Source organism: Aegilops tauschii, chromosome 7 (genome assembly GCF_002575655.3).
Source record: "Aegilops tauschii subsp. strangulata cultivar AL8/78 chromosome 7, Aet v6.0, whole genome shotgun sequence".
In the NCBI taxonomy this organism is placed as follows: domain Eukaryota; kingdom Viridiplantae; phylum Streptophyta; class Magnoliopsida; order Poales; family Poaceae; genus Aegilops; species Aegilops tauschii.
This window is the reverse complement of record NC_053041.3, coordinates 388,255,908-388,277,553: the sequence shown is the minus strand read 5'-3', so window position 1 is coordinate 388,277,553 and position 21,646 is coordinate 388,255,908. Positions and strand designations below refer to the sequence as shown.

Below are 21,646 nucleotides of genomic sequence, written 5' to 3'. Positions count from 1 at the left end.
TTTCTTCTCATGCGACTCTTGGATCGAAAAGAGGCTGCTGGACTGGACCACGGCTGAAACTGCCAGGCACGGACTAAAAGCTTTTATCAGGGATTCCCGAGTCAAACGACTACCATACATAGCATAGAGCTGGAAGCTGCACTAGTGTACAGAGAAGACTGGATGTGAACACGGGCGGACATTGGCTATGTATGGGGCACTCACTAATCACTATTAGCAGGAAACAACTAGCAGAAAGAAAGATGAACGCACTTTCACTCCTTGCTCTTCAGCACGTACTCACACGAGGGACTCTCAAATCTCTATTTCAGACCATAATCTTTCGATCCCTTTACCGAAGTGATTGATAGCAGGGCTAAAAAATCATAGGGCTTCTTCTATTTTTAGTGTGAACTCACTTCTATTCTATATCAAGATAGGGGCTTCAGTACTTGGCTGACCGCCCGGTGGAAGACCTGGTTCTACCACACAAGGGCAGCTTTCGTAGTCCAGGATTATTTTCCTCATATGTAATTTCACCTCAATGTGGAAATGTCCGATCTTATTCCAAAATAGAAGGTCTTCATGAAGGTCTATCTTGTTTCAGGAATATAGGTACCGAAGTTCAATAGCGGTAGGTACCAAGGAGAAGACGAGTCAGGGCCGATTGACAAGACTAGCTAGGCTGACCTTCCAGCCATACTCCATCCAATATCGAACGGAAGTGCTAAAGGTTTCATGTGATGCTGACCTCAATGAACCAGACCTCGAGAATTCGTTCATCCCTTCGCTCCGAGGATTGGTCGAGTACTTGGCCACATGCATGAGTAGGCCTGTTGCCGGGATGTCCCATTAAAAAGGCAGGTCCCATATTTGAAATACAAAAATAAGATCAGATAGCGCTCAAGAGGTTTTTCTCCATACGAGAAATCCTTCACTCGCAGGGAATTCAAATAGATGTGTTGAAGATCATCAAAGAAAGGAGAAGACTAAGCAGCTCAATAGGGTCTCGAGTACGACTATAGTACCAAAGCTTGGTGCTTCTACCAGTCAAGCAATTACCACGGGTGGATATTCAATAGAAAGCCTACTTGAGTAGGTCAAACAGCGGGGATCTCTCAGTTCCAATGGCTGGATCTCAGAATCGCGTAGATGGGTAGAAGTAATGGGCAAACGCACCTAAGTTAGAGATTTCAACTACTACGGTAGTGATGGGGTGCCTGTTTACCTAAGTAGGCCTAGTTCTTTCTATAATGAGCATTCGCGTCCGGGGACTTTGATCCAACTTCAGCCGATGGGGAAACGGCAAGGGATGCACCGGTATCTGGACACGTGATGGACCCAGTAGTAAATATTCCTTTGTGCAAGGCTTTGGTTATACCTGGGTGGCAAAGCGAAGTTTCTGGTGGGTAGGTGTCTAAAACAACCCTCTGCAAGGAAGCACGCCCGTATCAATCCTTTAATCGGATACTAGACTAGCGTTAGGAAGGACAAAGGAGACAGACAGAATTTACATCAGAAAAAAGGACTTTTTGAAGTTTGAGTGAGGATAATTGTTTTAAATTTCGGAGAATCGGCTGAAAAAACGCGGAATTGTCTTCGCCTTTGTAAGCGAAAATGTCCAGTAAAGCCTATCTCGCTTTTAGCCTTCATGGTGAATGGCCCACCCTTTCTTTGAACCTTGTCAATGATCGAACGAACTTACAGATATGAACTGAGTGCCATTTGATGAGTAAGATCGAACAAGGGAGAGGGATATGGAAAGGATGAAGTAATGAAAGAGGAAGTCATTGCTAGTAGTAACGACTTGTCACGATCCATTGGTTCATATAGAATCCATGTCCTAGGTCTATCAAAAAACATTCTTTTCGCTAAGCGTATATAATAAAATAGAGTGAAAGGGTCCACCCCGAAACCAAGGGGGTACTAACTAACAGCTGAGTCCTCTCCGAACCGCAGGAGATAGTTGCCCATCATACGGCTCACCAACTTCACTTGCCTCTAAGGGGGGCTCGCTCCGGGCAGGTTCGGATCACTTACTATACACGGCCCTACGAAGGGGTTAGGAGCGTTTTCAAGATGATTCTTTCTTTGTCGAGACGAAAAAGGAACCCATCTTTTCGATTGCAAAATGTGAGTCTTTTTTGCCCACTTTATCCATCCCCCTCTATCAAAATGATCAAAAAGGCATTTCAAATGCTTCTTATTCCCGTGTTTGATCTTATCCATCTCTGCCCCGCTTCCATGTGGGCAGAGACCCCTGTAGAGAATGAAGAGGAGCCAAGGATCTTACTCTCAAGAGTGCTTCGATAGGCTCCACTCTCTCCCCTGAATAAGTCAGGCTCCGTTAGCCTGGGCTGAGATGGGGATAACGAGTCGACGATTGAAGCCCCCAACGTTCTGCCAGACACTGGACAGGGGTAAGCTCTGTAAATGTGTAGAGCCAAGTGTAGTGTGGTGTAGTAGTAGGCACTTCTAGGCCCCTTCCCGGCTACTGGATCACTCCAGTGCTTCGGGTACTACGGACCCTCTGCCATCCATTGCAGCAGAGCCGTTTCATGAGCGGGGGGGCTAAGCGCAGTTCTTTGAATCAAAGGTTTCATGAAATCGAAATCGATTCTTTTTTAGATATCTGGATAGATGGATGGATCTATCTTTCTATTCAGATATCTTTTGCAATCAGCCCCAAATCCTTGATTTGGCCAGGAAACAAAGCACTGCTTTGGGCCCAGGAAGCGAAGGGAATGAGCTCGGCTGCTTCTCCCCCACACTTCTTTATTTCTCCGTGCCCCTTCCGCATGCGCTTCGCGCGCCATTGGCGCTTTGCTCTCCTCTTATTTCTTCATTGGAGGGTTCGGATGGACTTCGCCGTTCTTTCCCAACGAAAATGGAAAGGGCTGTATCACATCGAGATGTCGATTCGTTTTCCGCCCCAAATGAGATGGGGAATTAGTCACCTCTGTCCCTTCATCTTTTTGAAAGGAATCGAGGCCCGGCCCGGCTCGCGTCGTTCCAACAACCGACGGGGAGCACCTCAGTATACGATCGCGCGCAGTAACTGGGAGTCCTATTACACCTAAGGCCAACTTCCATTCACCAAACCCAGGTTCATCTCGTGTAGTGATTGTGGACTCGTACAAGGATATGGAGTCGACGGTTGATGTATCAGACTCGACCCTGTCTTTCGTAGCATGCATTCCCATCTGTGTTGCAACTGATTCGGTAAGCTACGTGTCCGGTGCACGGAAAACTGCCTTCGGTCTCCCAACCTTACTCATGGCAACCTTCCGGCCGCCCAACGACCTATAACGCTAGTCACTACTCCCACTGGGGCTAGGAAGTAAGCCCCACAACCCAAAGCGGCGAAGAACAAATAGAATTTTCTACAAAAGCCGGCTAACGGGGGTATTCCTGCGTATGAGAACATTGTACTGGAGAAGGTCATAGCCGAAATAGGATTCGTTTTGGCTAGAGCGCCCAAATCCGCTATATATTTGACACGGGTTTGCCGTAATGCTGGAACTATGGCGAATGCATCTATCGTCATTGATGCATAAATAAATATACCAATTAGTAGTGATTGAATTCCTTCTATGGTTCCACATGAGAAACCAGTACGAATATAACCTACATGTCCAATCGAACTATGAGCTAGAGGTCTTTTGACTTTCGTTTGGGCCATGGCGGCCAGTGCTCCTAAGATCATAGAAGCAATGCTGCAGAAAAAGAAGATTTGTTGTAATGTACCCCCATAGGAAGCAACAATAGAAACACGTGACATATTTGCAGAAATAGAGATTTTAGGCGCAATAGAAAGGAATGCTGTCACCGGGGTGGGTGAACCCTCATAGATATCAGGTGCCCACATATATAGAGTCAAAAGAGAGATTGAGTCCGAGGGAGAGGGGGGTTTTCTTGGGGCTCGAGAGATTGAATAGATAGGGCCCCACAAGTTGTTAATTCGCCGCTGGGGAATTCACACAAAAGGGAAGGACTTATTCTCAACGAAAAAAGTGCTCTCTGAACCGAACGTGAAAGTTGTTTTCCATCAGACGGCTGTTCACGTAACTCCACTCTCGGCTTGGATTATATATCCATTTGGTCCGCTCTCGGCCATTCCACACGCTGCCTAGCAGAGACGTGGTTATCTGAAGTGGATTCTCTCTTTTGTAGTAGATGCCGAACCTGCTGCTCAGTGGGCGGGCGCAGCAGCTACATGGACCCCTTTCTTTATGTTGTTGCCAGCGCTTTCCCGGGCCGAGCCGGAATTCTTTATTAGAACGTCGGCAGGCAAAGCCCGAAGGAAGGCTGCTATCCCCTCGGCCTTCTTCCTTTTCGATGAAAAACAAATCGACATCTCAATCTCCGAAAGCGTTTTCCTTACCCAGCTAATATCCCCCCCTTCGTCGAGCCTTTCCTTTAGTGGTAAGGGATATGCACCTTATCTGAACGTCGGCAGGCATTCCGGAATTCTCCTTTTTTGGCCCCGGGTGAACATAGGCTCAAACATGATTGGAGGGGTCCTAGCTACGCCATGCGTTCAATAAAAAAAAAGCAAGCCTCTCGGAAGCTGCAGGGATTACAAAAAGAGGGTGCTTTCCTGTGTTGCACTGAAAAAAGGACAAAGGAGAAGACGCTCTTCGACTTTCTTTCTTCCTCCCGCGCCCGCCTAAGCCCGGCCCGCGTTAGAGGGGAAGATTAGCAAAGCGGAAAAAGACAGAGGGAGGGGGAGCTGCATCTTATTCTCTTCGCGAGAACTTCAGGATCGGAGAAGCATTCGGAAGGGGCGAGGCCTTCATTTCGTTGGCAGAAGCAGAAACAATCCAATCCATTCGGGGCTTCGGGGAACCCAAAAACGAACTCTGTTTACTTTTTTCATAGATAGATGATATATATAGGAATAATATATACATCCCTTTACTTTAGATGTCTATGTATCTATTTTGGAATCATCTCCCGATTCTCTTTTTTTTCTAATTCGCACTGCTCTTTCTCTCTAAATTGCATCAAAGAAAATAGAGAGAGAGAGAGAGCAGATGGATCCTATCCCCTATAACGAACACTCATTCCTATCTATTGATAGAAAAGAAAGATCTTCGTCACGGACTTTTTCTTTGTTCTTTTTTTTAGATTGGAGGAATTCCTCATATCCAAGGCAGCTCCCCATAAACACCCCACCCATATGACTATGCCCCCTTTTGAATCGATAGTAGATTGGGCTTCATAGCTACTTTCATTCTAAAGACGAATATTAGTCAATAGGCAGGCTTCTTTCAGTAGCAAACATATTCATTTTCACCGGGCTCCGCGCACCTTTGGTACTTCTGGAGGGCAAGCAGTTTTATAGTGACTTCTTTCTTAGGGTAGGGCGACGAATACTTCCAATTCCGGAAAGGTCATTGGGTCGCCTTTGGAAGCTAAAGCGAAAGTTGTAGAAAGCCGGGAGAAAAAGCGAAAGCTTGCTCGAAACGGCCTATACCCTAACCCTCGGAAGCGAAGACGCAAAGCGTCACTTTTTTCAAAAGGAAGGAGTTTTTTCTGACTGAATCCATCCATAAAGCCGCCAAGGAAACGAAGTTCGTTCCCTTTCATCAAGTGGGTAAGGTAGGCAAACCACTTAAGCTTTGCCTTAGACTGACGGAACAAAGCTAAGAAGTAGGCTGAATGGAAAAAGGAAAGGGACAAGGGCGGTCGTCGCTTGGCGCGAAGGCTGCTGGTTCGGTACGGTACTAAAGGTCCTCGGACTTCCAGGCGGTTTTTCTTTTGGGCTGCTGTGAACCCTTGGATCTCGCCAATACAGCCTCCTATGGTTTTCGTTACCGAGATATCTTTTCTTTTTTCCCAGGGATTTTTTGGGTAATCAGCTCCCATGCTGCAAACAGTCAAATCTGAACCTTGTCGCTCTTCTTTCCTCGTGGGCAGGAAGCACACCAGCAGCGTGCGTTGCGTGATTCCACTGTGTTTTTTGCACTTGACTGGGTGGACAGTTGACCGGAAGATAACTTCGATTCGCCCGGCCAGCAGGCGGGCGGCGTGCTTATCTTGTGTGACAACACTACAGAGCGAGTAGCTCTTCTAGTCGGGCAGCTGTGTGACAACACTCCTGAGAAAGCGGCGCTTTTGTGTAACATGCTATGGTCTCAACGCCCTTACGAGGTAGTGATGAGTTTCACGCGCTCTAAGCCCGGCCCGCGCGCAGTTAGGAGGATTGGCCGCTATCTGAGCGGTACCACCCACCCTACCCTACTACCTATAGGGGGCCGTCCGTCCTACAGCCGCCCGAAAAGGAACTGCAGTAATCTTGAATAGGAATCCTACAGCGATAAAAAGAATCCCCATAAAAATACCACTAGATCGAGCACCAGTGATTTCGTATCCGGTCAAAATCTTGGCTAATTGATCGAAGTGGGTAGCTCCAGTAGACCCATAGATCATGGAACAAATAGGGTGGGTAGGCCCAACCACCACACTACACGTATAGACGCGAACCCCCCTCCTTACCGTACGTGCGACTCTCACCGCATACGGCTCGCACAAAGACTCCAAAATCCATCCCGAGCTTTTTATTCCACCTCTCCCTCCTCTCCAATCCTCGATCAAACTAGCCTTCCCCAGCAAGAAAACGTATCTGCTTTAGCAACAAAGCGCTCATCCCTTGCTTGTTCTTGAGCGCGCAAGGCGCTCAAGACGGTGATTCTTGCTTAAAAAAGGGCTAAAGCACTCCAGCTTCGAAGCTGGAGTTTGCAACTTCAAAACTACAGGTTTTAGCCCTCCTGCTGGGTGGGCGCTTCCTTCGTCTATCGTATGTCTCGCTTGGCTTCGTCCCGAACCAAGGAGGCATGATGGCGGGCGCGTGCGTGTGCCGACTGCAGAGACTACAAGCCGACGCCGGAAGCGACTCGCTTCTATTCTCGATTGGATATAGATGGGGAATCTCTATAGATCGTCTTTTTTCGACAACCTCTCTAAAACGCATACGAGAAAATTGCACTTCACGGCACGGCAAAAAAAAAGAGCTTCGCTCGGTTGGCCCTCCTAGGCTTCCGTCTACTTTCTCTTCTCTTAAGTCTACAACAAGTGGGAGAGGCAGGATTCGAACCTACGTAGAAAACCTTCAACAGATTTACAGTCTGTCGCTTTTGACCGCTCGGCCACTCTCCCCTTCCCGGGGATACGCCCTCCTCAAACAAAGGGTTCCTGAATAAGAAGGATGGCGGCCTTCGTTCTTAAGTTAAGAAGAGCAGATGGAACTATTAGATTTGCTAGCGTTCCGGGAGAATAAATAAGGTCATTTAGTAAGTTCATAACAATTTATGTAAAGCAAGGGGCAAAGCTTCTACGACAGCTTCCCCCTCATTGCCATCGTCGGCCTTCCCCAGCTCCCCTCCTTCGTCGCTTCTGGCTAAGCATCTTTCGGCGGAGGAAAGGAGGCGACTAGTCGCTTCTGGCGAAGCAGCGAGTTCATGAGCAAGTGAATGAACGAGCAGCGAGTGAAGTGCAACAGTCGTAAGTAAGGCTCGCCATGTTCCTAAAAGGAGTGACCATCTTTTCTTCCCTTCTACTGACACTGAGCGAGCAGCAAGCATAGGCAATAGTTTCCGTAGGGGTGGGGCGCAAGCAAGCGTTTTCAGGCTCCGCTAGCTAGCGTACTCTTCTGCTATCAATGAAACCGAAAGAAAAAACCAGTGCCCTTTCGTATAGATCGAGACGCAGTACTTTTTCTTTACTTCTTCCATACTAGGAAGAATGGAAGGAAATCCTTCGATAACACTTCTTCCTTATTTGAAGAAATGATATCCGACGCCCGTGGAAACTCTTTCATTTCAAAAAAGTTCTTCTTCTTAAGAAGCAAATAGCATTTCCTATTGATTTGTCCCCTGGACTAGACCTATGTAGATTCGGAATTATCCGTCGCTACGCTGTTCCCAAGGACTAGCAAAATCGAAATAGCGAAATTCTTGGGTCATCTCAATGGGTTCAGAAACCACACGTTTCTCTGGATCATCATAGCGTACTTCCACATATCCACTCAGAGGAAAGTCTTTTCGTAATGGATGACCCTCGAAACCATAATCTGTTGATATACGGCGTAAATCCGGATGATTGATGGAAGAAACACCAGACATATCCCATACTTCTTGCTCCCACCGGCCGGCTGATGGAAATAGACTGACTACCGGAGATATTCGTGTTACTTCGTCTGCCCTTGTTTGTACACGAATGCGTGAGTTATACCGAGTACTCAGTAAATTATGGACAACTTCAAATCTGCGTTTTCGAGAGGGATGATCCACTCCGCAAATATCGATCGAAACTTGAACCCTTGTATAGGTATGCCATTTTAGAAAGCACAACAATGGAAATGGGTAGTCAGTATTGGTATAAGATCTATTCCCATGTTCCGATCTTTTCATTTTATGTACCCATTTCTTGGGTAAAATCTCCCAACTATATTGGAAAATGGATTGGTTATCCATAAATGAAAATAAAGAAAGCTTTATTTTGGTTCCGCTTCTTGCTCTAAGCAGAAAGACTTGTCGGAAATCGCCGGTTGGGTTGGTCCGACCAAGAAAGGCATGGGAGTGGAGAGGCAGAAGTGAAAGACTGGCTACCAATAAAGATCCAAAACTGCACACTTTATATAGTTATGTATCCAGGATCGGCTGCATGCTCTAGTGTTGAATCGGGTATAGAACCCAGGATGCTTGGTTACAATTCTGAATCCGCTAAACCATCGCTCGGGGAAAAGTATTATACAGAGCATTAGTACTTATTCTGATCCTTTCCTTATATTTAGATTCTAGTAGTTTATTTCAGTCATATTTGTATCCTTACTGCGGTTTAGTAAGGGTAACAAATAAAAGTATGCAGGTTCTATTTTATTGTTCCGAGACATATGATGATAGCATTGAGAATGAGAAATCTTTGCAAAATGCACGTATTATTAAGGAGTTCTGGAACGATTACTACGCTAAGCTGTTGGATATTGACAAAACGAAAAAGACTTCTAATGTTGATATGTATCAGGATGATGTTAGAAAGTTGTTGATTAATGAAAAGAAGAATCAAAATGGTGTGTTTTCCGATACTGAATTAATAGATTTACAGAATCAAATTGCAAATTGCACAATGAAGTTCGATGAGGATAATCTATTTAAAGTAACTCCTAACATAGTAAAGTTCTTGATTAATAAAGATCAGCCTAACGCTAAGCAATATCTAAAGGGTTGCCTACCAAGTAGCTTACCTATGCTTAAGATGTTTGGTATCTATACGCTTGAGGCTATCATGATTCATGTACTAGGCTTGGTATTCAACACTCTTCAGGAATCATCCGCAGTTAAGGCAGCTAGATTTATAGATCAACTTAATTCAACTGTACGAGAACAAGCAAGGTTTCTACAATACAAAGCACCAGGTAGTGGTAAGGTGGAAGCAGTACTCACTAGTAAGGTAGAATCAGTTAAGGATGTTGTTCAGCCCAAAGGTGCTAGCAAAAAAGAGAAAAAGAAAAAAATTCAGTGTCATTATGATATCGGGAAATACTTGCTCCAATTCATGATTGAAAGAAATGTTCTACATATATCAATAGATAGGGGAGTAACAAAAGAAGATCCAGTGCTAGTTCTTAAGAAAGGTCAAGGGTATATAGAGAATTCTTGTTATGTTATGTGCAATTTGAACATAAATCTGCTCCCTATCAAACTCAATCTTCCGATGCTTTGCAAACCCTTGGATTGGCAACCAGCAGAGAGGGGGTCTGATCCTGATACATTATCGGATCTGATAGGAGGTTACTTATGCAAACCCACGGGGGATATCTAGAATCACTTTCGGCTATTAACTTCCCATGACTTAAACCACTTCTATATAAAGTTACATAAAAAAGAATACAAGCAGATGTGTGATATTTTGAATGGGCTTCAGTCTCAAGCGTTTGAAATAAACAAAAGGCTCCTGAGATTTCTGGAAAAGAATCGTCAATGTTTAGTTGAGTGTGGGCTTCTTTTACCAAATGCTCTGGCTCGCGTGAATCCGACAGAAGCCTCAGACATATTGAGGGAGTGCTACTTCAATAACGTCAAAGGTATTAATAATGCTTGTAGCTATAACATACTGTTAAATAAATTATTAAAACAGGTGCAGCAGGCTAGTTATGAAGATTTTGTAATAAGACTTGCGTCAGCATACGAAGGTTATCAATTCTATTTGCCAGCATTCATGGACTTCCGTGATAGAATCTACCGTTCAGGTGTATTGCATTTTCATGAGCGTGATTTGTCAAAAAGTTTATTACTCTTTTCTGCCGATCATCCTCAACCTCAAGCACAAAACCACCTGTCGGAAAAAAAGAATCTCAGTCAACACTTAGCATGTGCTGCAGCCTTTAAGTATCCAAAGTTCTCGAACTTAGATGATGCCCTTAAATGGTATAACGAACACCAGACTGAAATGTTTACTTCGGACGAAAGTTTCATTCAATTTGCTGCGCAAGCTAGTGATCCATTTTTTTTCATAGCCAAGATCCTTTCTCAGGATGAAGGAGTGAGTAATTATCATCAGGTTCCAGTGACCCAAGATGCGAGTGCGAGTGCATATCAAATTATGAGTTATCTCTTGCTTAACTTAGAAATGGGTAGGAGAACGAATCTTCTTCCATCTTAAGACGGTAAAATCCAAGATGTGTACATGTGCTTGCGGGATGAGCTTAATAAATTCTTGGATACCAGATTGAATAATGTTAGTAGTAGTAATTAGAAGAAAAAACTCATAGATTCTATGTTAACCAGAAAGTTCGTCAAAGGATTGTTTATGCCATCTCCACAGGGGTCCGTCCGGTTCTTCCTCAAATGGGTTGCCTCAATCTTTATCAAAGTTTTGGTATCTAGCTTATCCAGCTACAGTATAGTATACTCCTTCCTTGCTCGATAGAGCTCTTTGAATCCGCTTCAACTAAATGCGTAAAATAGAGTAATTTCTTCAAAAGCCAGTTTCTTTCGAGAAGGCAGGAGGCCCATAGCGAGTTACAATAGTGCCAGTTCTTGTACGGAAGGCCGTAATTCCGGTAACCTCGACTGCTCTAAGAATGATCCGGGCTAGCCGGGCACATCACATCAAAGTTAGGTCATTTGTCAAAAACATGGCAAATAGCTCAGTTGGTTTGGTAAGGGAGCTATTCTCTCACTTAAACCACTCCCATATTAGGTATTCTATCTCGTCTTAAAGTTCCCCCGCATTACCCATAACTTACCACCTGTATCTCCGGAACTCAAATCGCAAAATGACAATGCTTTCGATAGTCTGTACTAAATTACTTTGTACGAATGCACATCTCGGCCGTCGGGTAGCTGATCACCATTTCAAAGTCTATATCCGTGGTTCAAGAAATGGAATTGCTATTCTCGATTCAGACAAGACACTGATTTGTTTACGAAACGCTCTTCATTTTATAGGATCTCCCAGTCGTCAAAAAGGCCGTTCCTTCTTTTTAAAGACCAATCATTTATTTATTTATGAGATAACGGAAGAAATGGCGAGCTATTTAAGAAGCTATTTAAGAAATGTGAATTCTCATTGTTTCGATGATTCTCAATGGAAGATCGGGGCGTTTTTGACCAATTCTTTTGCAAATAAAAAAAAATTCCGTTCAAGAAAGAAGAGGATCAATTTTGGGTTGAACCAACAACCTGATTGTGTGGTTATTCTGAATGCAGATAGAAAGTCTTCGGTCATACTGGAAGCTGATCGATCACAAATACCTATTCCATCCTTAGTTGATTCTACGATCCCATGGGAATCCTATAAAAGAATCACTTATCCCATCCCAGTGAATGATCCTATACAGTTCATATATCTATTTCGTCATTCGATCATGAAAACAGTGATTCTTGAACAGAATGCGATTAGTAGAGAAGCGCAATCTCTCAGAGTCACTTTGAGTACGGGGAAGTCCGCAGGAGGGATGAGATCCGCCTGCTACTCCACCTCTTCTTCTTCCCCAATAGACGAAGAAGAAAATAGGGCCAAGGCGCTATTGGAGATGCGCAAAAAATATCCATCGGGAGATGGCGCTGACGCTGACGCTAACGCTCGCAAGGCGGTTTTGCAGGCAATTTCTAAAAATACTTTTTTTTTCGTTGAGCTCATAACCCGGTTTGGGCCGATTGACTCTGAGAGCGATCGAGGGGTCGCGGGCTCACACCTTGCTTTTGCGCATAGGATCAAAGAGATCCTAGAATTTAATGGAAAGAGTTGCGGCTCTCTGAAAGACCTCATTGATCTTAAATTGGATTTGGAAGACGCCTCTAAAAGAGAGGAGATTCTACTTCCATATTTTTCCTCAAAAAAAGAGGCAAAGTCCTAGCGTGAAACAAAAAGAAATAATGGGCAAGGGCGGGGAATGATAGGTTCATAGATGTGGAGTAATCAGTTCTTCATTTGAAGAGTTAGTTGGCTGGCCTACCGGCCCGCAGATGTAGAGAGGTTGCCCCCACCATCCTCTTGAACTGCGAAATCAAAGCGATTCCTGTTGATGGAAGAAAGGCTAATTTCGTTTGATCCGATCCGCCTATGCCAGTTCGAGTCTGGCGAGTCGCTATCATCTGTTGCCCTAACTTTTTCTATTAGCTCATCTTGTCCGTAGTGATATTTTGGAGAAGGAGCAATTACCGGAGTGAGAAAGGTAGAAAGAAGCAATCACGAAAGCTAGTGCTAGTTGTGGCTTTTTGTACTAATCTTGTTTGTTCGGTAGCTCGCATCAGCAGCTTTAAAAGGAATAGAAAACGAGGCTTTTTCCACCACACCAGGGGCGGGCATTACGCTCAAGCAGGGGAAGTCAATTTGACTGCTGCTCGAGAACCTGTTTGAACAAGAAGAAGTAGCATGGCTCCAGCGGGGCAGAGCCAATTGGCTACGACATGGTGACCGAAATACAAATTTTTTCCACCACTTTGCAATTGCAAGAAAAAAGAGGAATCTGATCAAGTACTTGATGAGCGATACTGGAGATCGAATAGAAGGTAATGACTTACTCGATGCACATATTTAGGGCTATTTCTCTCATCTGTTTAATACGCAATTCTCTTCGATAAGAAGGGTTCTCTTGTGTTCCAGGGTTGATTAAGCGTCTGGTGGAACAGGGATACATTGTGTGAGGCCAAATTGCCTGACGAATTGATGAATATGGCTCAATATAGACTGGTCCAGGTATACCGGTCAGTCTTGAGCCACCAGGATAGCCTTCCACATATCCTGTTCCTCCCTTGAGTGGTAACTCTTTTCTAACATTAGAATCCTGAACCAATTTGCTCCAAAGACTCTGTCATTGAAAGGAGTCCATAGGTTGATAAAATAGGTTTTCATGAAAACCACACGTAGATAGAAAAGGTAAGAGTTACACGTGCCAGAAGCGAGGAATACCGCTCGGAAGCCCGATTGAACCTGTCCTCATTCACTGCTATCTCCATATATTGGATGCCAAGCTTGAAAGGGTAATGGTCCGAGAGGATGGGACCGTAGTCTTCTATTACGCACGCTACGCAGACGATATGGTCTTCGGCTTACCGAGAGGGGATAAGTCCACGCGAGTCACCCAGGGTCTCAAAAAGGTCTTAGCTAGAGTCCTTAGGGAGCTCCTACAGGGCTTCACTTCTACTGAAATTTCCAGAAAACAACCAGGGAGGCTACAAATTATCGGCTTGCCCCTGTCTCTGAAAAGTGAAGGTCAGCTCCACGTGGGTATTCCATCCAAACGATGGGAGAAGAGGATGACACTTGTTCGTATTGAAAACCGGAGACGAAGGGAAAGAGGTTTGATTGGAACATGTTCTACAAGAACTCCTGTGTAGAACACGCCCGTATCTATTCTATGGGCTGGCTTCAGGCCAACCCTACTGCTGAAGTAGAAAGCATCATATTCTAGTTTTTCCAACACTTGATCAGGAACCGGGCGCAGAAATTCCTTGAAGAGAAGGGGATGCCTACAACCAATGCCTAAATAAAGGCATATGTCGAAAAGTGCAACTACTAATAGATTCAGTAAAGGAAGGCCCGGAACGGGCTGAGCTACTGCCCGAAATAGAAGAGGACGACTAGAGTAGAGGAGCCTAATTCCAATCCAAACAATTGACGAGGGAGTCTAATTATTTTTCCGTTCTTGATTGTTTCAATTGCACTTTCTTCATTGGAGGGTTGCTTGGAAAGTGCGATAGTTACGGCGCTTGGAGTATACGGATTGAATTCTTCCTTCTTCTATAGGTCTTTCTGGGCGGCGAGGCGGAAAAAAGGTGTAGAGAGGGAGAAGGTACATAAAAAAAGGATTTCTAAGGTAGAAAAGAGGCATCCACCAGTCATTGAGAACAGCTAATCCCGGAATTAGCAGGCCGGTATGCGAAGAGAATTCGGTATTGAATCCGCGAGGCCAGGTGAAGAAAAGTCCAATATGGGTGGATTACCTTTTTCTGAAGGATAAGTCTCTGGGACTGACTGAACTGAATGTATAGCGTCAAGATAAGAAGCACGGTAGTCGAAGATGTACCTTGTGGGGTGGGGTACGAGTAGACCAGACCAATGATGAAAAGCATAGATACGAGCATGGCCTCCCTGTCTCAAAAGCAGGCCGCCAAGGGTGCTCGCATGAAGCATTTCTCACTCATAAATAAGTAGTTATCACAAATTTAGAAACATGCTCTGATTTCTCTTATCGAATTTCATTCAGATTTTCCAGTATTCGGAGTTGCTTGGGAAAAGGTCTAGTCAGGGTCGGTTCTGTTCGGAGTTTCGGGTTGATCGGAAAAAACACCCTAATTAAGACTTTTGTATAGTTTGTGTCAACCTGAGTTTGGTTAAGTGCCCGCCCGCCTCGATAGATACATAAGTGTCAGTTTGAATGAAGTCAAGTGTAAACCGTGTCAACAACGAGAAATTGAAGTGTAAATCTGGATGGTTTGAAGTGGAAACCTTAACATGCAAAAGTGTCTACCTCATTAGAAAAGCAAGTATCTACCGGCGATATATTCATTCGAGTATCAACCGGCGTCAACCAGTTGTCAAACTCCAAATATTTCGTTCGTAGGGGCATGAAGAAGTTGCTAAACCGGTTGTAAAGTGGCTCTGATAAAAACCATCATTGCTTTATTTTTTACTTTTCATCTAGTAACGTGCATGAATGGATATGGTGGGTAAGATTTGAAAACGTTTGACATCAACTGGGCTCTACTTTGCTTTTACTTTACTTCACTTGCCAGGTCATTGTTGTCGATATTGAGGTGAGGACTCTCTCTTTATTCTCGTTTTATTTCTCACTAAATGATCTAACAAACGCATGATTTGATTACTAAATATTGAGTCATTGAACGAATATTCGAGTAAATTCACCTTTTTCTATGAAAGCAAGGATTGGGCTGGGTTGCTTATTCGTCATCACGGAGCAACCCGGTACCTTTTCTTAGGCGAGCGACTGAGACGAGAGCTTTCAATTATGCCGTTTTGGTCAAATCCCAGGGCTCTTTCTGATTTGATTAAATACTTCTATGTTGTATGATAATAGAAAGTCAAGATCTCACTCGCTTTTTCTGCTTTGTATTCTCGGCTGTTGCCTTTTTCCACATCGATTGCTATAGGAGTTCCATCCTCAACCTATGTATGCTCAAAGAACTGGATCACGGAACTCTCAGCCCTTCGCCCCAAGGCTACGAAAACGTTTCTACTCCCTTTCCCTTCCCAACGTCATATCTTTCTTCGACAAGAAGGAAAGATCACTCTCTATCTAAATGATAGAACCACTGGCACGGTACCTTTCACATTGGTAAGTCAAATCCTGGTGAAGACATCACGAGCAATGACACGACGACATCATCTCCACTTCGTAGCCCATCGGTCTTCATTCATTGAAGCCAGGGCATTGACTGACTTTCAGCGATCGCTATAAGAAAGACATAAAAAAAGTTCTCCTAAACCTGTTCCTTTCCGTTACTACTACTTGGAATTGGAAGTCTAGGAGCAGGACTAACCTTTTTCTTTCGTTTAAATAAAGTCGAGATGTAGCTTTCTCTATCTCAATAAATTATTCCACCTCCATTCATTGGAGAACAAAGCGTTATCTGATTAGATCCTTGCTTCAAACTCAACCGAATCAAGTTTCCAAAATAGATGTGGAAGAGGCAAAGGGAAGAGCGGGGTTGCCGAATTGTTTCTCAGAGCCGGACGAAACATCTATCTCTATTTACAATACCCTTACCCCCAAGAAAACTTTGTCGAAAAAGGTTGTCATCGTAATAGGGATTGCACCTCAACATGGCAGCCCTCAATTCTGCCAATTGTGTGTGACTTGTACTCTTCTAGGCTTCCTCTTTGCCTCAAGTGATTAAACTCATCAACTACACCAACCACATTTCTTACCTCAAACCTCTCTACAATCTCTTGAATTCACTCTTGCCAAGATACTTGTCCCCTATTCACTAAGAAACTGTTGTACCAGCTTTCAGCTCTCCCCCTAAGGTGCATAGCCGAAAGTTCTACCTTGTACCAATCTGTAACTTGGTACACCGAAAAGTAATGTTCACACTTTTGTATCCAAGACCTGGCCCCTTCAAATATTGGAAAATAAACTCTAGGAGGTTGATGTATCTGCTGCCCATATTGATATTGATTTTGCGGCCTTTGTTCTTGCAGGTATTGGTACGGGTCATGCTGTTGAGTTGGAAGCGGTTGGTTAAGGTAAGTATATATTGGCACTTCTGGTTTCATGGAATTTCTAGCATAGGGCAAAAGTATTGGTTGGGAAAATTGGATATTTGGTATTGAATTGGGTCTTGGTTGTGGTGGTGGAGGTGCAGGATTAGGTCTAATATTATCATGTTTTGAGCTGTGAGGAAGGCCATAGGTGGCTGGAAACAAGTGTTCGTGCCAAGGTTTTGAGGGGGATAGAGAGGGTTATTTTTGTGATTGGGTCTTTTAGTTGCTTTGCTACTAGAGGTCTAGGTGGTCAGGGGTTTAAAGGTCTGGAATAGGTGTGAGTGGTGGTCGTATTCAGTACCAATGGTACGGTAATTGGAGGTTCAGGCGGTTCAGGCCTAGGATAAGAGCTAGAGGCTTGTTGAGGGGTAGCCATGGTTTCAGCTTCACTGGCAACAGCTGGTAGGGACATTTGTTGTGGTGTTCTAGGAAAATGAACCATATTGCCCCTAGTTGTGTTAATCGAGCTATGCTCTTCTTCAACGCTCCGCGCCTTCCAAAAAGTAGTTTTGTTGCTTGCGCTTTAATTTAGGAGTTTCAACTTAACTAGCATATGTGCATTTGGGTTGTTGGCATATGTCGGCTACATACTGGATGCTTTTCCATCATTGTTCGACTTGCACAGAAACAATGGGTCCCTTCTGGTTTATTTTTCTCCCTCCAAGTTTGTTCTTCACTGTAATGTGTGTCAACTCAACAAGAGTGAGCACACCCTTCCTGCTGGTCTTCTTCAACCTTTGTTCTTCACTGTAACTATACCAAAGTAGCTGTACAACAGAATGCCCTTCGCCTTTAGTACTTTTCTTATATATATTATGTTATATACTAAATGTGTCAAAGCAATAGAACTTATTGAAAAAAAACAAGCCCATCTTTCTCAAAAAGGAAGAGAGGGTGCGCCCCCCCCAGAGAGAACCCCATTCTTTCAAGAAAGTTCTAATTAATTATGTAGAAAAAGAAATAAGGAAAATAGGAGTAAGCGAGTAGGGTCAACAAGATTCTAAACGAATACCACAAGTGACGGAACCGACGATGATGAAGAGATAAGGGGCGAAGGATATTTTTTCTATTATTCCAATTCTTATTTATTGATTATCTAATTTATTTAGATCCATATTCATTTTCATTTGCAAATACAAACTCTCTTTCATTTTCTTTTTACTTTTGCGCTAAGGATAAGGGAACTGAGAAAAAAAGAGCTGGCTTGGCTGGTACATCAAGCATATGACATATTGCTTGTTCGGTGTGGTACACATATCTGTCAATGTCAATCAAGTAAGAAAATGCATTCCCACTGTCTGAGGAAAAGGTGAAGAATTGCAATTTATTGAGCTTGTAAGGCCCGTTGAAGTCCCCGAGAAAGGGTATAAATAGGGCTATAAGTAGGCCGTTTGCTATTGCAATAAGGGCTGCTCGCCTTTCCTTTTGACGGCTTGGCTTCCTATCGCTCCTATGTAGTGGTCGGCCTTAAAAGGAGTCTTCCTACCATACCATCATGCATGCCTATGTTATAGTGCGTTAAGCTTCGCCAGAAGCAAGCAAGATGATGAAGCGAAGCTTCGTAGACAAGGCTCGTTCCGTGCTTGACTTACGAGCTCGTGTAGTAAGGCCTCACCCTACTTCAATAAGGGCTTATGCACTCCACTCGTAAACGAGCGTTAGAGCTTTTTGAGCGAGCGAGCGAAGCCTTCCTGGAGCTTCCCCCTTCCCTCACCCGAGAATTGCATTTCCGCTTCAGCTTCCCCGGTTTAGTTGGTTTGGAGGATTAATTGATTGGATACCCAATCCGCATAATCTTTCAAAGTCACTGCTTCTACGACGATAGGCGCAAAGGCATGATTAGTTCCACGAATCTCACTGCACTGACCATAGTAAACTCCTTCTCGTTGTACCGAGATGGAGGTAAGATTTGAACGACCAGGTACAGCATCACATTTGACACCTGAGGAAGGTACAGCCCAACTATGAGGTACATCAGCGGGTGTTACAATCATACGTAGATGAGTTTTGGCTGGTACAACCACTCTATTGTCAACTTCTAATAAACGTGATTGACCCAATTCTGGATCATCTTCTGGAATCGTATAACTGTCAAAAGTGAGTGACTGTTCATCGGAACTGTTATAGTCCGAATACTCATAAGGTTGGGTCGACGCCCGCCTCCCCCCAAACTTGACTTGCAAGTTTCCCCGCAAAAAGCTCTCCACGCCTACTCTTATTTATAAAGAGCACTATTCTTCTTTAGTTAGGTAGTTCTCCCCCCTCTATGAGACCGTAAGACCCCGGTGAGGATGACTAACCTCGCTCTTGCAACCATGAATATTTTCTAGATACTACGGGCATATACCTTCTTCCGAAGGGTCCCCGTCCTATCTTTTTCGCCTTCCGCTCTGGAATCGACTATTGGTGGGTTGTAACGTGAACCTATGGATCTCAATGAACAGCTTCGATACCACAAAAGGATGGGCAAGAAAGACAGCAGGTGTTGAGCCAAAGCCCTAGTTCATACACAATCATAATGTTGGTCAACCATCCGAACCGGGATTCCTGTTATTCATACGAAGGAACAAGAAAAGAAGAAGTATGGGATAAATGGTTTTTGAGTTGGGCATGATGAAAGCGGGTACAATGGCATTACTTAGAAGCTATTATGTCCTGTCTTGGCTTTAGCAATAAGCTTGTGCGACTGATGACTCCCTCCATCCCTGGCATCGCCAAGACTAATGGATAAGGTTTTGTCGCATCTTAATCGAACCGCATGCGGAGCTCAGCTCCTAAGAAAATAATAAGAAATATCTAGTTTTGTTTCATAAGTGGCGAGCCAAGGAATAAGAATACCACCCCCTGATCTGTATTTCAAAAGCGGATTCAGCGCTGCAAGAAATAGAATTATGCATAGATTGAGTTGTAAAGAAAGACGAACCGAACAGTGCTAAGCAAAGAAAAACTCTCTTATTTCTATGCTCGATTCAATCTCTACTCATCTGCTTTTAGTTCTACTTTCTGTATACGAAGTCCGAGCTTTTCGAGCTGCTCAGTTCTCGCTATGTCATTTCTTGGTTTTTAGTGCATTCACTCAATTCTCTGTGAAGTCCATGGACATGTTGTGGTTCATTGCAGAGAACAGCCATCACATGGATCAAGCTATAAGGAATCACCCGCGAGCGAGGGCAAGTCTCAATTACGGTAGGAATGGAATACACCAATCATAACTCTGGTCTGGTCCCTAGTTCCCTAAGTAGTTAGTGAAACTTCCAGCTGGACTGACTGGATTTAGAGCTTAATGCTCCTATCTTTGAACTAGAATCTTAGCGCTTATTTCATGAAGATAGCTACTTTAATTGATACAAGAATGCCTACTTTGGACCAATAGGATCTACTCCTACTTGAATGCCAATCCAATCTCTTTCCCAATAAGAATTCCTAATCCCTAAATCCAAGCAAGGCATGATTGTTAGTCAGGATAACCAGCTTACGTACCGCATTAAGAAGTACCGACTATGCTTTTTTCCATACTTTTCTTGCAGTACTTCAGTAAAGCTACCCCATTTTAATAAGATAGGGATTCGAGATATCAGCATTTTCACAGGTCCTTGTCAAGCTGCAGCAGAATCAGATTCGAGTATAGCATCATTCAGTTGGAGTTCTGAAATAATCTGGATCCCCTTTGCTATTTTAGCAATCTCTGCTGCTCAGTTTCATCCCTTTCTGAGGTAGAAAACCCATCCATATATGTACGAGTGAGAGATGTCTTCCGTCCCGGAGAACCGTCTTCTCTCCCTCCTTAGGAAAAGGAGATCTAGGTAGAGGAGGTAGAAAATAATAGATACCGTCTATTCTATTAACTAGTCATCAAAAAGCAACCTATATCGAGGTCAAGTTTGATAGGGTGAAGTGGACTATTAGATCCCCGGCTTACCATTAGAAAGAAAGCTTAGCCGCCGACGTCAATGTGTTAAGCACATAGGATATATTCGGCGAAAGTCAGTAAGAAGTAGAGTGAATTCTGAAACTCCAGCATTTAGGCCCGGATAGAATGGGTCCTCAAGCTTAGAATCATTTGGCCTAACCTTTAAGAAAAGTCAGCATCTTTTCATCCGGGTCGTACTAAAGGCAGGTAGACCGAACACACGGCACCTGTCCCAATGACTGGTACACTGACGGTGGCTTATTGGTTCCTTCCTCCCTTCCATCCTCAAGTCTTACTTTCCTTGATGCCTTAGTTTACTTGATGCCCGATTCATTCCTCCCTATATTAAATCTCTCGTGCCATATTCTTTTTCAGGTTTGACATTACTTCCCTGTGCGTTCTGCTCGACGACGATATGACTGATAATCAGAAGCGAGAGGCTCTGCTCTCGAAACTTGACCTCCTCGATTCGATCGATGGGAGAAAAAAAAGGTTACGAGCGGCAGAGCACGCACAAGTCTATCAACGTCAACTCAGCCGCGCTTTGGACCAATCCTACGAATAAGAGGCATTAACAAAGCATTTATGAGACACCATACTTTCAATAGGCAAGGGCCAGCCCGAAGATCAACGGGATCTTTCTCCAAGCTAAGTTTCTACCCCCGAGGGAACCGGCCACGATGCGTGGGGGTATCGGTGCTGATAAAATCGTCTCCGCTCATCTTACCTGGAAATGGAAATAAATTATGGTAGATTACCTACCTCATCTGAGATGAAGGAATTTCCTACTTAAGATTCATATGCCTATTTTGCTGTTGATGTGGAGGAATTGGTACTAGCCTACTCGATATGTTCCTTGCCTGGTTCGCTATAGGAAGTGCTTTCAGCAAATGAGGAGGGGAATATTCATAGGTATGAATCTTCCGTCAATGGTTAAGGTTGAAGTGAAGGCAAACCTTCTTTGAATTTTGATGCCTAATTATTTAGCTCTGGTATTGAGAAAGAAACCATTCATACGGCCAG

At 44.0% G+C, this 21,646-nt stretch overlaps 1 protein-coding gene and 1 non-coding gene across 2 annotated transcripts; one reads left to right on the top strand and one right to left on the bottom strand.

Moving 5' to 3' along the window:
* Positions 1–7,057: 7,057 nt before the first annotated feature.
* TRNAY-GUA (transfer RNA tyrosine (anticodon GUA)) lies at positions 7,058–7,140 on the bottom strand. The gene has a single exon. It is a non-coding gene; the product is annotated as a tRNA-Tyr (tRNA).
* Positions 7,141–10,748: 3,608 nt separating this feature from the next.
* Positions 10,749–18,911, top strand: LOC141026601 (small ribosomal subunit protein uS2m-like). Its single transcript, XM_073503413.1, has one exon. The coding sequence runs from the start codon at positions 11,261–11,263 to the stop codon at positions 12,341–12,343; it is 1,083 nt and encodes a 360-aa protein (XP_073359514.1). The 5' UTR covers positions 10,749–11,260; the 3' UTR covers positions 12,344–18,911.
* The last annotated feature ends 2,735 nt before the right edge of the window (positions 18,912–21,646 follow it).

What these genes read in the sequence shown, in the direction of transcription:
- LOC141026601 (XM_073503413.1), top strand. Translation starts at nt 11,261, where the DNA reads ATGACAATGCTTTCGATAGTCTGTACTAAATTACTTTGTACGAATGCA.